Source organism: Pelophylax lessonae (assembly GCF_965119305.1).
Source record: "Pelophylax lessonae genome assembly, chromosome: 3".
Classification (NCBI taxonomy): Eukaryota; Metazoa; Chordata; class Amphibia; order Anura; family Ranidae; genus Pelophylax; species Pelophylax lessonae.
The window spans coordinates 547,017,645-547,032,000 of record NC_138770.1 but is presented as its reverse complement, the minus strand read 5'-3'; the positions used below and the strand labels follow the sequence as shown (position 1 = coordinate 547,032,000).

Sequence of the window (14,356 nt, the reverse complement as noted above, 5' to 3'; positions counted from 1 at the left end):
GGACGTCTTCTTCCTCCGAGTCCTCGTCCTCCATGCGCACCGCCCGTCACCATCCCGACTTCCTGGCATGCTGCCTGGGAGTCAACTTCTTCCTCCATGCGCTCCCCTGGACCGGACGTCTTCTTCGATTCTTCCTCCATGCGCGCCGCCCTCTTCTCTGACGTCGGGACGGTGCGTGACTAACGCACGCACCGCCCCACGTGACGTCGCCCGGGATGTCCTCTATGATTGGTTAAGAATGGAGACTGGACCAATCACAGCCAGGACATCCGGAAAGTGGGGAGTGTCGGGCGCCCCGATGACCCCCAGAAGGCCAATCGGCGGCTCTGCTTCAAGCACGTGGGGTGCAAAACCCCACGCCCCCCATAGCCACCAGTTAGTCCGGCGCCCCTAGTGGGCTAAAAATTGTATTTTCTTTTATTGGGCCAGGACCTGCGCCCCCTATAGACCGGCCGCCACTGTCTATTAGTAAAGGTAGAACAGTCTAGCTCTCACAGCTGGGAACCATGAGGTAGTTTACAGAACAGTCTGTTTTTCTCACAGCTGAGAACCCTGAGATTGCTCCATAATAGTTAAAGTGTCAAAGCTGGAGGCCATGAGAGCTCCAGAATAGTTAAAGTCTCACTAATTACACAGTTTTAGGTAGTCAGTCAGGGCCTTTACTTAGGAATCCTAGAGCAGCTACATCCTCAGATCCAATCCCCTGATAAAGAGGTCCAGCATTCAGTCCAGAGGTGCAAGAAATTCACAGATCCATCCCTGGCAGGAAAAAGACCATTTTCTCTAGGCTTCAGGCTATTTACCACCTCACAAACCACCATCTGGGCATACCTCCCCAGGGATTGGCCAGGGCATAGTAAATATTCAAGCCAGTCATTTACATTTTCCACCACATGCTCTGGAAGCCTTCCCCAGAGGCTGGAGAAAACAATTAAACTCCTAGCCTGTGAGACCATGAGTAATCCAATGCAAAAGATCACTGCTCCTCTGATTACAAAGCAAACCAAAAAACTAAATTTACCTACCATCCTTGAGATACTAGGAGGGTGCTAAATCCCCACTTTACTTCCTATGGCATTGACCACCACATGCCAGGAGCCAAAGGACACCATAGTTCTGACCCCTAACTTCTGAATTTATTAGCGTTATCAGAAAGGAATGCAAAACGTGTCCCATTCTTCACCAGTCTCTTGTGTTTTCCCCTAGACACACATATCTTGAACATTAGTATTACTCCATATATTGCATTCACTTCGCCCTATAGGTGCATATCACAGGAAGCTACCGCACTTCTATTATTGTAAGGCCTTGCTCTCGTTACTCTCCAGGTCAGGTCCATAGGTCAATTCTGCACCACAGCAGGCTCCAATTTAAAGACTGATCCACGAGGTGAGAGACATGAAGAGCCCCTGTCCTCCCACCAAACAGAGCAGCCATAAAACTGTGCTGCTGAACTGGTATACTGTCCCTAGATTCTCGTATAGGAAAATGTGCTCAGAGAACTTAGTGCTACCCATACCTGAATTGGATTATGTCCATAGCAACAAAAAGGCCATGAAACTTGAATTCCCTGAAGAATGGGTTCATGGTAGAGGAGGCAAAGAAAAAGAAGAATCACATCACAGCTCTTGACAGATCTCGTCCCATAGGATTCTCTTTCAGGAGTCGGTCCTCTGCAGATATTTATACCTCAAGACACAGAATATGACACACCTGCAGAGGGAGAAGTCGTACACAACCTGACCCCTACAGCAATCAGCCAGAATATTTAAACTAACACAGTACTACTGTATATTAGATAACACAGGCAAAATAGGCACAACATAATGAGGTGGAGTAGGAACATGCTTACATGCAGTCATACGTATGTTTGTGTAATGTGCAGACTGTTTGTATGTTAGTGTGCAATGTGAAGTTTGTGTATATGTTTGCATATTTGCTGCAACTTAATGTATATATTTGCTTTTGTGTGTATTTAATGTGGCAAGTGTTTAAATAAATAACAGGGCCGATATACATCAAAACCTCTGAGGGCCAATTCACACCATTGCACTACACCCAAACACACATTGACGACTGACGTGCATTGCAGTGCACGAACGTTGTTTGCAGTGTTTCCTTATATGCTTCTTCCCACTTTTTACCAAATAAATACTCTTAAGTGTCCTTTCCTTAATTGCAGTGGTCCCCAAACTATGGCCTGCTGGTTGCCATAGACAAGCTTCTGCTATTAGAAGGCCCTGCAAGAGAGGCTTTCTCTCTGCTAACTGAACAGATGAAGCTGCTGTATATACTGTAGAGTGGCAGTGGGTGCCGGGCTGAGCATTCCAGCATCCTGCAATGTAACTGGCAAGAGTAATCTCCTTCCTAATGGTGCCTTTTAAGCTCTGGCTATGGCATCAGTACGAGAAGCAGCTTTGGCCATGGATCCTACAAGGTAGGTGACTACTAACACCAATGATGAGGTTCAACTTCCCACTGACACAAGGCAACCATTCCTCCCACCAACACATGGGATCCATTCCTCCAACTGTCATGGAAGCACAATTCCTCTCACTGACACAGGAGAACCATGCCTCCAATTGTCATGGAGGCATCATTCCTCCCACTACAAATACAGAAACATAAAGGCATTTTCCCCTGATGCAGGGGATTTTTTACTACTACTGATGCAGAAGCGTTTACTCCAACTGACCACAGTCTAAACCGAAACAGTGTAATAGACAGTGAACCGGCCCTTTGTTTTAAAAGGTTGGGAATCCCTGATTCATTCCTGATTGATGTGACCTTCAGATTAATAGAAAGTATAACATGCTTTTTTATTATTCCCATGTCACTTTATATCCTCCCTTTCCCCAACTTTCTGCCAATTCTGTCTTTTCTGCGATTGTTCCTCCGTTTCGTCTCTCCTTGTATCTCAAAAAATGAAAACTCTCATGGTGTAGTATTCCAGATTTATTAAGATTTGTACCCAGTGAACTCTTGCAAAATGTCTGTTTAACTGTTAGCTGCTTTAAATCAGCAAGGTATAAAGACACAAAGAAGTAGAATATTCTCTACCCTATGAAGCAGGCCTTGTCAGAGGCTTGCAGTATTCCAGCCAATCAGTTTGATTCTTGCCCAGAGCCATGATTTATCTAAAACCAGCCTTTTTTAACAGTTCATAATAAATAAGGCACAGTTGTAATAAATTGATTGATAATTACAGGAAGAAAAAATGATTTGTTTACCTGCTTTTATTGCATTGAGCCAAGCAGCTGATGATATTGCTTGAAATATTACCGTAAACAGTATGCAAAACCGGTTTTTAGTGCGCAGGACCCTATAATTTGTACATCAGTATTTTTTTTCCTGATAAAAGGCATTACAGATAGACAGCTTCAATTTTCCCATTAAAGACAGATGTTGTTGTTGTTGCTTTGCATCTGGTAGCTACTAAAATGATACTGAACCTTTAAGGAAATCTACAGATAATTGAGATTGCTGGTCCACTAGAATTAACAAAAAGCAGCCCCTGTTGCTTTGATTAGGGCTGTTTATTCTGAAATATTATATTATAATAGATAAAATAGATTAATTGTTTCAATGCCAGGTTTAGAAATATTGACCCAGCTGTGAGTTATAATTGTACAATGAAAGTTCCTTTATTCTTCTCTTGCAGCATCTGAATCTGTACATGTGGTCTCCCTGCCTTCAATGAATCTCGAAGGAAAAAGTCAGCCAGTGTATCGGGCAGCTGTTACAAAGCTAAAAATTCCAGGTATTAGACAGGATTACTTTGATAATAAGCCATACAGTAGCACTAAAGCTATAGAATTGAATACAGATCATTCTAAAATAGCCAAGTTCTGAGGTTCAATAGAAAAAAAAAAATCATATGGACATATGTTGGAAAGATGGTAACCTCTACAGAATCTGTGAAAATTCTATGTATTTATATTTGCTGATGAATCGCATAAAAATGGATACCCAGGATAAACATTTCAGATTTGTAGATGGGTTTCCATGTGCTCGTAGAACAAGTACATTATTTTTACTTGTAAAAGAAGCACCAGTACTGGGACATTATTGCCTCAAAGTGTTTGACTTGATGGATGTGTTTTGCCAGTCGGTTGTTTTTTTTTTTTTTTAGAGCCTACCTATTGTCGTAGGCAGGGCCGATGCAAGGATTTTTGGCGCCCTAGGCAAAAAAAAAATTGCCGCCCCCCCCCCCTATATGCTCATCCCACAATGTGACATCACAAACCGATATGATCTGCCCATATCATAACATCACATACAGTATGTCAAAAATGTCAGTTAGGGGTCTGATCTGTCTGCCGCAATGTCGCAGTCCCGCTAAATATCTCTGATCGCTGCCATTACTAGTAAAAAAACGAAATAAATAAAAACAATAAAAATTGCATAAATCTTTGCCGTAGTTAGTAGACGCGATAACTTTTGCGCAAACCAATCAAAATATGCTTATTGCAATTTTTTTAACCAAAAATATGTAGCAGAATACAAATTTCCCTAAAATTTTGATTTTTAAATTTTTTTTGGAGAATGTTATACAGCAGAAAGTGAAAAATATTGTTTTTTTTTTTCAGAATTATCGCTCTTTTTTTGTTCATAGCGCAGCAAGCAGGATGCTGGCGCCCCCTGCTGAGTTGTGCCCTAGGCAAATGCCAGGGTCACCTTACAGGTAGCGTGGGCCCTGATCATGAAGTAAACTTAACAACAAAATTTGATGATATTACAGCCTACCAGTCCTTAGAAATGGTGGCTACATTTGTTTTCTTTTTTTCCATATTGTTCTCCTATATTTTCACCTGATGATCCTGCCTGCAATAAATTCCTGTTAAATGTGGATGACACCAACTCATTGTACTATGTCTATGGAGGGGGAGTGTGGTCATCCTGGAACAGGAAGTATGTAAGTACTAAAGAACACCTGTTCCTCTCCATATCATCATGCTTAGGGGAGGTGTTCTGTAGTCCACAGAAGTGAGCTGGGAAGGGCTGAAAATTGTGCTGGTAAGAACACTGCAGATTGTACAGCAACTGAAGGGCTTGTAGCCAGGTGCAGTCTGTACTACCCTCTGTAGGTGGCGCTTGACTTGAGTGGCAAAACAGAAGGGAAGGAAGTTGAGAGAGTTGCAGAGCAGCTGTTTGGATACTGGTGCCCTGCAAGACCCCCTCAGCCATCTTGGGTGAGGGCAAGGCCTCCCTTACTTGGCATGCATTCTGCGAGTGGTTAGCATAGGGACAGGTTCCCCATCTGTCAGGAACAGTATCTGGTGTTAGGGAGAGGTTCTGGAGGAATAGGAACAGTGCAGGGATAACGCTACTCTCTGTTTAGGAAGCCTCTCAGTTGGGTCAAACCGGCCAGGACGCATTTCGCTCCTCCTTGCAGAAGTTGTTGGCAGCAAGTCAAGCTAAAATACTGTTGCTACAGACTCCGTGAGTGGCGTCGGACAGTTGTGTTCACCCACTGGGCCTATTTGCACTTTATTCAAATTTTCTGCAATACATAGTTCAAGTTACTTGGCCTCTGTGTGATTTCTACACTGCTCCAGCCCACTGCACCCTGCTCACAAGCTTACTAGATTTCAGCTAGTATCATCTGCTCCCAATGTATTATTTAACAGACCAAATTGATCAAAAAAGAGAAACCGAGTAACATACTGTATACTTCGGTCAAAATCTTTTCCATGCATTTTACCATATATCCAGGTTTAAAAAGTATATTAGGCTGAATAGACTGGTACACATTTGCAGTTGACGCCTTTAATTTGCTGCAAACGAATAACAGTACCAGCAGAGTCATACAGTCACTCTTCCTGTAAATGGCTATCTAGTGCAGGTCCTGAATAATGACAGCTTAGAAAGCATGGCATTTCTATATTCTCACTATAGGACACTTATAGTGAGAATATATATACATTCATGCCTACTAAAAACATACACATTTCTACAGTTTTTTTAGTTGTATATTACATTTGTAGAATAAGCACATTGCAAGAAAAGGAAGACTTGTTACATAAATTTATTGATTACTGATTTAAAATCAATTACTTTTCCTATTACAATGGAACCAGATCTTTTAGATCTGCCTTTCAAGTCACGATGATGATGATGATGATGATTAACATTATTATTAATATTGAAATATTGATCACTTTAAAATATATTTAAAGTTAAAGTTTACCCAAAACCTAACTAACTCTAGATCTACTCTAAAGCCACATTCTAAAACTAAACTATATAACCCTGTGAAAAAGAAATCACTATACATACCTTTTCTGAAGCTTATCCAGTTCAGTCTCCAGCGGTAGATGCTGTGTGCAGTAGAGAACTGACAACATTCGGAAATAGGCAAAAAATTTGGGGGAGCATACCCATGTATTTCCAAAGCTGCTGCAGCTATGAACCAAAAGACATGTATATTAAAAAAGAATAGCGCGCAAATGCAAAAGAAATTACTACCAAATCTGAAGAGAGTCCATAAATAAAAATGGGGGTTTGGTCCCACCATATGGCCATATCGTGCTCAAGCCCACTACTGCGTCAAAGTACCCCATTATCAGTGGGTCCTACACTATCCATGAAAAAGAGATGAATCCAGCCCTTCTAACCCTTGGAGATAACACTCCTTGCTGGGGAAGATGTGCAAATGCACTACAGGGGACTCCTCCTATATCCACTTGATGGTGGACACTGATTGAGTACAGGTGTGTGTGGGGGGTGGGGAGGGCTGCTCAACCTCGATAGTCTGGTCAGACCGAATACATAATAAACAGGCAAAAAATTTGGGGGAGCATACCCATGTATCTCCAAAGCTGCTGCAGCTATGAACCAAAAGACATGTATATTAAAAAAGAATAGCGCGCAAATGCAAAAGAAATTACTACCAAATCTGAAGAGAGTCCATAAATAAAAATGGGGGTTTGGTCCCACCATATGGCCATATCGTGCTCAAGCCCACTACTGCGTCAAAGTACCCCATTATCAGTGGGTCCTACACTATCCATGAAAAAGAGATGAATCCAGCCCTTCTAACCCTTGGAGATAACACTCCTTGCTGGGGAAGATGTGCAAATGCACTACAGGGGACTCCTCCTATATCCACTTGATGGTGGACACTGATTGAGTACAGGTGTGTGTGGGGGGTGGGGAGGGCTGCTCAACCTCGATAGTCTGGTCAGACCGTATACATAATAAACAGGCAAAAAATTTGGGGGAGCATACCCATGTATTTCCAAAGCTGCTGCAGCTATGAACCAAAAGACATGTATATTAAAAAAGAATAGCGCGCAAATGCAAAAGAAATTACTACCAAATCTGAAGAGAGTCCATAAATAAAAATGGGGGTTTGGTCCCACCATATGGCCATATCGTGCTCAAGCCCACTACTGCGTCAAAGTCATTCGGAAATGCCTGGGAAGTGACGTCACACATAGAGTTACTATGGGGCTTCCTTTGTCGGCTGCCTCTCCTGCACACGCCTACACACTGAAGCAGCCACTTCAGTGGGACCGGACCAGAGCGGCTGCAGAAGAGGTAAGTACAGTGATTTCTTCTTTACAGGGCTAGATAGATTTGTTTTAAAATGTGGATGCGAGCAGGTTTAGAGCTAGTTAGGTTATGGTTGAACTTCATCTTTAAGCTTTCTTCACACAATAATAAATCATTGGTATTTGGTTACAAGTGACTCTCCAGTGCTATTTTGAAGGCCAACTTTACATCATGTATTGTAAACATTTTACTTTTTTCCTGATTTAAGTAAAGAAGATGGTGAGAATGACAATACACTGCTATGTAGATATTCCTTGATAGTGCAAACAAGGTGGGTTTGGTGGTTAATGGCCTTGCAATGTAGTGCTCCTGAAGATCTTAGGTTCTTGTGGTTTTCGGCTTTAATGCTTTAGAGTTTTTTTTGTGTTCCAAATGAAAAGCAGTATAAAATATAAAATAAATCTCCTCCCCTTCTTCCTTTACTGACTGGAAAAAATAGAAATTGTATAATATTAGAGGCCCATAATGGGAGTCTTACAAAATCTAACTGGTTGTCTTCTAATGACCAGTATTGTACCTGCAGATCATTGGGGCTTCTATAATATTAGATTATTGTAGATCATTATTACAAATGTTTGACATTGTTCCAAGATTGCGCTGACAGGTAACAAATTATGTTTCCTGGTGTATTCAGTATTTTACACCAATACTTCAATAGTATATTACACTGTTAAAAAATTCTAGTAATTATGAAACAATGTTTTAAAATATCTCTAAAAAGAGGAAAACTTTTCTAAAACTACAAGCTAGCGATAAGTGCCAAAAAGAGTGTACAATATAAAAAAAAAGCCATAATCATGTGAACATTCATGTTATTTAAAGATTTATAATTATTACAAAGCATGCACTGTCTTAAAGTGTTACTAAACCCACAACAGTAAAATTAGTCTGTATATGCAGTAAAGCATGCTTGTTATACTCACTGGGGAACCTAAGGAGTTAATCCTCTGCATTATGTAAAAAGGCTGTTTGCCTCTGTTTACTCTGTTCCTCCCCTTCTTTTACTGCCCCTAATCCATCTGTTTATAGTACAGAGCCTTGGAGGAACTCTGCACGTGCTCTGTTTGGTTTGTATTTCTAGAGATTTTTCTTTTTTGGGAGGGTGCATGTGATCAGCACAGGGCCAATCAGCACTTTCCATACAGAGGGTCAGGGGTTATGCAACCTCATAGGACATTCAGAGGAGAACAAAAACTCCTTCTACAAGCTTTAACCAGTGCTTGGCAGGACACTGATAGAAGTCACAAGACTACTATATACTGCTGATGAGAAAAGGTATTTAGCAATTTATATTTACTAAAATAATTGCATGTCCATGTTCTGTGTTCTGTGGGAGACCAGATATATAATAAACTTTATTACCTTTGCACATTGCAGCATTGAGATTAAAATCTGCACATAAGCTGTCATAATTATAGACTGAAAGATAAATCAATAACATTTTATTTTATGAAGCATAAATACCAGACAAGAAATTAGTGCATATTACATTTGGCACCAGATGACAGATCTCACTTTACCTAGCAATCTAAAACAGTTTGAACCTGCCTGTACTTCACAGACAATCATCGGTATCTACCTTTTAATTTATTTACCTTTCAGGACTGATAGTTATTAGCTGCTGATGTGTATAAAGAGGGCAAATAGTGCAATTAGTTTACTCTTTTTTGTTACTTGTGTGTGGGTGTAATCCATAGGGGCTGAGTTATCCTTTGTTTTTGGAACTTCTACAGAAAGGCAGTAGGGATTGCACGTAATTTTCTTAAAACCAACAGTTGACGGCAAAAATGTGGCCTCTATTTGAACAACCAATGCATACTGTGCCATAGACTTGCTCCACTAGGATCTGATATAAATGGGAAACGTTTGAAATAGCAGTGATACATATTTAACAAAGTCCATTGTGTTTAGAGGGTACATAGTTGCATCATTAAAGTTCAACTCTGGGAAATCTAAACATCTTACAATGGGGCTGCCCCAACATTACAAGTGTTAATTGCTCATCTAAAGAGGAACTGCGGTCTGCTCACATAATTTGTAATAAAAACATCTTTGTCATTCTGACGCTTTCCCCCAACCACTTTGCATATTATTTTATATGTACTATGATTATGTAGATTTTTGTTTATTAGAAATAAAAAATAAAAAAAAACATACAACATAATAAAAACCTATTTACATATATACAGATTAAATTAATTATACATAAACAAACAAAAAGTAGCTTACTTAAAAAAAAAAAACAACAAATTAGCTTTTTTGCCAGAAAACATGAACCAAATATACAAACCAAGATATATGTTATTTTTATTATTATAATGCACAACAAAGCCCTAACCTCCACCTAAACACCCCCTCAGGCTAAGGCTGTGATTATGTACTTGCCAAATATGCTGCAGAAATCTTCTTCCACTAAGTCTGTCTGCAGCCATTTTAAATGTGGGCAGCTGAAGCTGCTGTCTGTTCCCTTCCTGAAATTACGCAGACACACACACATACACATATATACAGACACACACATATAGACAGACAGATACACTCATACCCCTGCTTGCCTGCACATTTTTCCTCACTCGATGAATACACATGGATCTCTGCAGTCTCCTGTTATCTCCACCCTCATCCAGCCCCCTTTCAGCCCTGCAGCTCTCCTTGGCTCTACTGTGACTCATCTCTCCTCCCCTCTCCTGCCCACCCCCTTCTCTGCTGGCAAACTCTCACAAGAGTAAAGGCCCGTACACACGTGCAGATTGTCGGCCGAAAAGCTTCGGCTGACGAACGATCGGCCGATTTTCGGCTTGTTAGTATGATGCTTCCGACAGCTGACAGCGAAAAGAATCTGTCGTGCAAGCATTAAAATTTTTGTATACCGACACCAGAACGGCCGATTGTTCGCAAGTCAATACAGAATTCGGCCGACAGACAGCAGATTTGCAAGACTGGGCATGCTCAGAAAAGAAAAAACACAGGGAAAGTTAACCATCACATGACATCACTTCTGCAGTCGGCTGTAGTCGGCGGACAAAATTCTTGTGCAGTCTTTTGCAGTTTTCAACAGACACGACAGCCTGGGGACAAAAGATGGCCGATCGTTCGGCCGACGATCGGTACGTGTGTACGGGGCTTTAGTGAGAGAGCTGTGTATGATGTCAATAGCCTAGGTAAATTACCAGATAAGAAAGAGGAAGTGGGCTGTATAAGGTATTTACTGGCAGAAAAAAAAATGTTTTATTATTCAAAGTTAAAACAACAAGAAGATTTGATAGATGGAAAGATGAAAAAATTACCAAAGGTCCGCTTTAAATTTAAGTAAAATACCCCTCACTTTGAGCTTTTCTCTTGTAAGATTGTATTTTTTTATTTCTTTTTAATAGTTCTTTATTGAAGGTGGTCCGTTTTCATCCGATCTCCCATAGAGGAGAGCGGGGATCTGACAGCTCCATCTCTGCAAAGTAAGCAGAGACGGAGCTGTCATCCGCCTGCTCAGCAGGGATTGGCGGATCGATCCCCGCTGAGAAAAATGGAGTCCACCGAGCGCACCGCTCGTGTGTAAATTTTAGACTTTAAGTCCCCGTTCACATGCAGGCGACGCTACTTCCAGGGGCGACCTCCGAGGTCGCGGTGCGAGCAGCGCGCCGCGATCTCGGAGCGGCCGCCACGGACTTCATAACATTGAAGTCTAAGGCGATCGCCTCCTGGTCGCCCCAAAGAAGCTCCGGACCCTTTTTCTAAGTCGGAGCGACTTGTGTCGCTCCTATTAGAACGGGTCCGCAGCTTCCCTATGGAAGGCGACCAGGTCGCCTCACAGGTCGCCTAAGTGTGAACGGGGGCTAAATCATTAGCATATTGACAATTATGAAGGATGTTAAAAAAATATTGTTATGCTGTAAAGAATATTAACAAAGTATGCATCATTTCAGAAAACGATTATTCATTGGAACCTAAGGATGTAAGCGCCAGAGTCCTTTCCTCTCAGTCTGTGCTTGTTACATGGGTTGACCCAGTATATGAAAAGTCTGCAAAGATTATCACAAACAGGTAAGTTGATTTTATGACTCCAAGTACTTATGCTTTTAACAGACGTTTTATAGACAACTCAGGATAATTAATAAAATTCTGTGCTAGATTCAAAAATCTCTGCTGCCTTTTTGGGTAGCTTAGTTAGAGTAAATATATATGGCGCAAAGGGAGCCTAGTGTAAGGGAACAAATGAGGGTCAGAGAGTCTCTGGGTAAGTCTGTAGGGAAAAAGAGGGTCCATAGTATGAAAAACCAATAAGAATCACTGGGGAGGCTGTAGCTTCCTTGAAGAGTTGAGGATAGGTACTCTGATTCTATAAGACAAAAGGAAGAAAGGAGGGCCAACTCCTAAGTGTAGTCATTTAATAAAACTGAGTTAAAAAGAGTAAATTGCACTCACATCGTGAAAGGGTTAAAACATATGACAGGAGAATGTCATATGTTTTTAACCCTTTCACGATGTGAGTGCAATTTACTCTTTTTAAATCAGTTTTGTAAAACTTCTACACTTAGAAGGTGGAGCTCCTTTCTTCTTTCTGTTTCGGTAGCTTTACTGACATGCAGCAGATTCAGGTAGTTCTTAATAGCACCACTTTTATAGTAATGCTAATACTGCAGCAAATACAAACATAATTAGCTTCAGTTCTTAGATAAATAATTAAGACAAATTGTAAGCTGGCCTACAGAGACAGGCAGGGTGTTGCCTATATTTGCCGCCACTATCAACTTCCCCCTTCTCACCAATGATGCTAACAGTGGGTGAAGCCTAATGGGGAAGTGGGGTCATTAGAGTTCCTCTTCAGGTCTTTCCTCTCCTTGCGATTGACATTAGCAGTGGGCAGCTTCTAAAGCCATGAAGAACTAGTGTCTGTAAATCCCCACCAGGCTCCACCCACCCAGCTTTTAAAAATCCTCATCTGCTGCAATGTCTGTGTTACAACTGCAGTGGCAGGAGAAAGATCAGCTGCACTGAGGACCAAGCAGTCATATGGACACCTCCACACATGGTGCACACCCCATATTCATTCTGTTTACAGGTACATGAATTTATTACCTGCACTGAAATGTGTTTTGCAGAGGCAGGTTGGAATTTTAAAGAGGGTCTAACAGTTTATTAAATTTTATATTACAAATTAAAGTTGTTCTAAAGCCTTCAAGTGGTTGTATATCTGTAGTGTTTACGTATCTCTCTCCAAAGATCTAAGTGTCCTTTCTCTCTGGTGCTTCCTTCCTTTGTTATCAGCATGAGTCACTTCTGAGAAGTTTTCCCGACACATGAGATACATTTGTGTCAGGAGGAAGAGAAGGAGCTCAGAACAGAGCTTGTCTAAGTAGAACACAGTTCTTCTGTTGTGTGAAGGGGGTGTGTTCCATACCTCCAATCAGCTTTCATGCACTGTAACTGCAATCTCTCCGCCTCCTCCTCTGTGCTGCTGACAGATAAAGAAAGATTTTTTAACACAATCAGTCCTTTTGAAGGGGTGTAGGGAAGAGAAGATAAACAAATAAAATATAGGTAGGAGGATTTCTTTCACCTAAGGCTATCATCTAAGGCTGTTCACTTCACTGGATTTTTGGGATGGTTTACAACCACTTTAAAGCGGAACTACATGCAACTAAACACCACAAAACAAAAACAAAGTTTACATTTGTCAAAGCAAACTCCTCCATCCATCCATACCTCCATGGTTTATTATGCTGAGAAATCACTTTGAACCCCCCCCCCCCCACACTGACATTTCTGGCTGTGGCCATCTTGAGTAAGAGCAGATGATTCATGTAGAATTTACTTCCTGGAATCTATGTGCCCTTAGCTAAGGCATGCAGGCAAGAGGGTGTGCTTAGCTGAGAAACCCCTCCTCCCCTCCTGAAGAATCCTGGGATGTAGGACATCATTTGCCTAGGTCTGGAAACCAGGAAGTGACTGAAGATACGTAAAAAAAAGTTTGAAACATTTAAATATAATATATATTTTTTAAATAATATATATTTATATATAATATATACAGTATCTCCCAAAAGTGAGTACTCCCCTCACATTTTTGTAAATAATATATTATTTACATATTTTCATGTGACAACACTGAAGAAATGACACTTTGCTACAATGTAAAGTAGTGAGTGTACAGCTTGTATAACAGTGTAAATTTGCTGTCCCCTCAAAATAACTCATCACACAGCCATTAATGTCTAAACCACTGGCAACAAAGGTGAGTACACCCCTAAGTGAAAATGTCCAAATTGGGCCCAATTAGTAATTTTCCTTCCCTGGTGTCATGTGACTCGTTAGTGTTATAAGGTCCCAGGTGTGAATGGGGAGCAGGTTTGTTAAATTTGGTGTTATCGTTCTCACTCTCTTATACTGGTCACTGGAAGTTCAACATGGCACCTCATGGCTAAGAACTTTCTGAGTATCTGAGAAAAAGAATTATTGTTCTACATAAAGATGGCCTAGGCTATTCGAAGATTGCCAAGACCGTGAAACTGAGCTGCAGCACGGTGGCCAAGACCATACAGCGGTTTAACAGGACAGGTTCAACTCAGAACAGGAAAATATAGAATAAAATATTTACAAAAATGTGAGGGGTGTACTCACTTTTGTGAAACACTGTATGTATGTATATATATATACAGTATATATAAAACCTTCCTATCTATTTATTAGTGCTAGCAGCATAAGGAATAAAACTAATAAGTGTTGATTGAGAGAGTGAAGTTCAACTTACCATAATACATTCACAAAATGTTCTGTGTCCAGGACCCCCCTTCCCCCTTCAGCT

At 40.9% G+C, this 14,356-nt stretch overlaps 1 protein-coding gene across 1 annotated transcript in view; it reads left to right on the top strand.

Annotated features, from left to right (window-relative positions):
* The window catches only part of FNDC1 (fibronectin type III domain containing 1), a 304,707-nt gene that overhangs the window by 131,922 nt on the left and 158,429 nt on the right, over positions 1 to 14,356 (top strand). The window contains exons 3-4 of the mRNA XM_082249137.1: positions 3,662 to 3,760; positions 11,478 to 11,595. Of these exons, the coding sequence (XP_082105263.1) occupies positions 3,662 to 3,760; positions 11,478 to 11,595 (217 nt within the window). The remainder of the gene's footprint in view (positions 1 to 3,661; positions 3,761 to 11,477; positions 11,596 to 14,356) is intronic.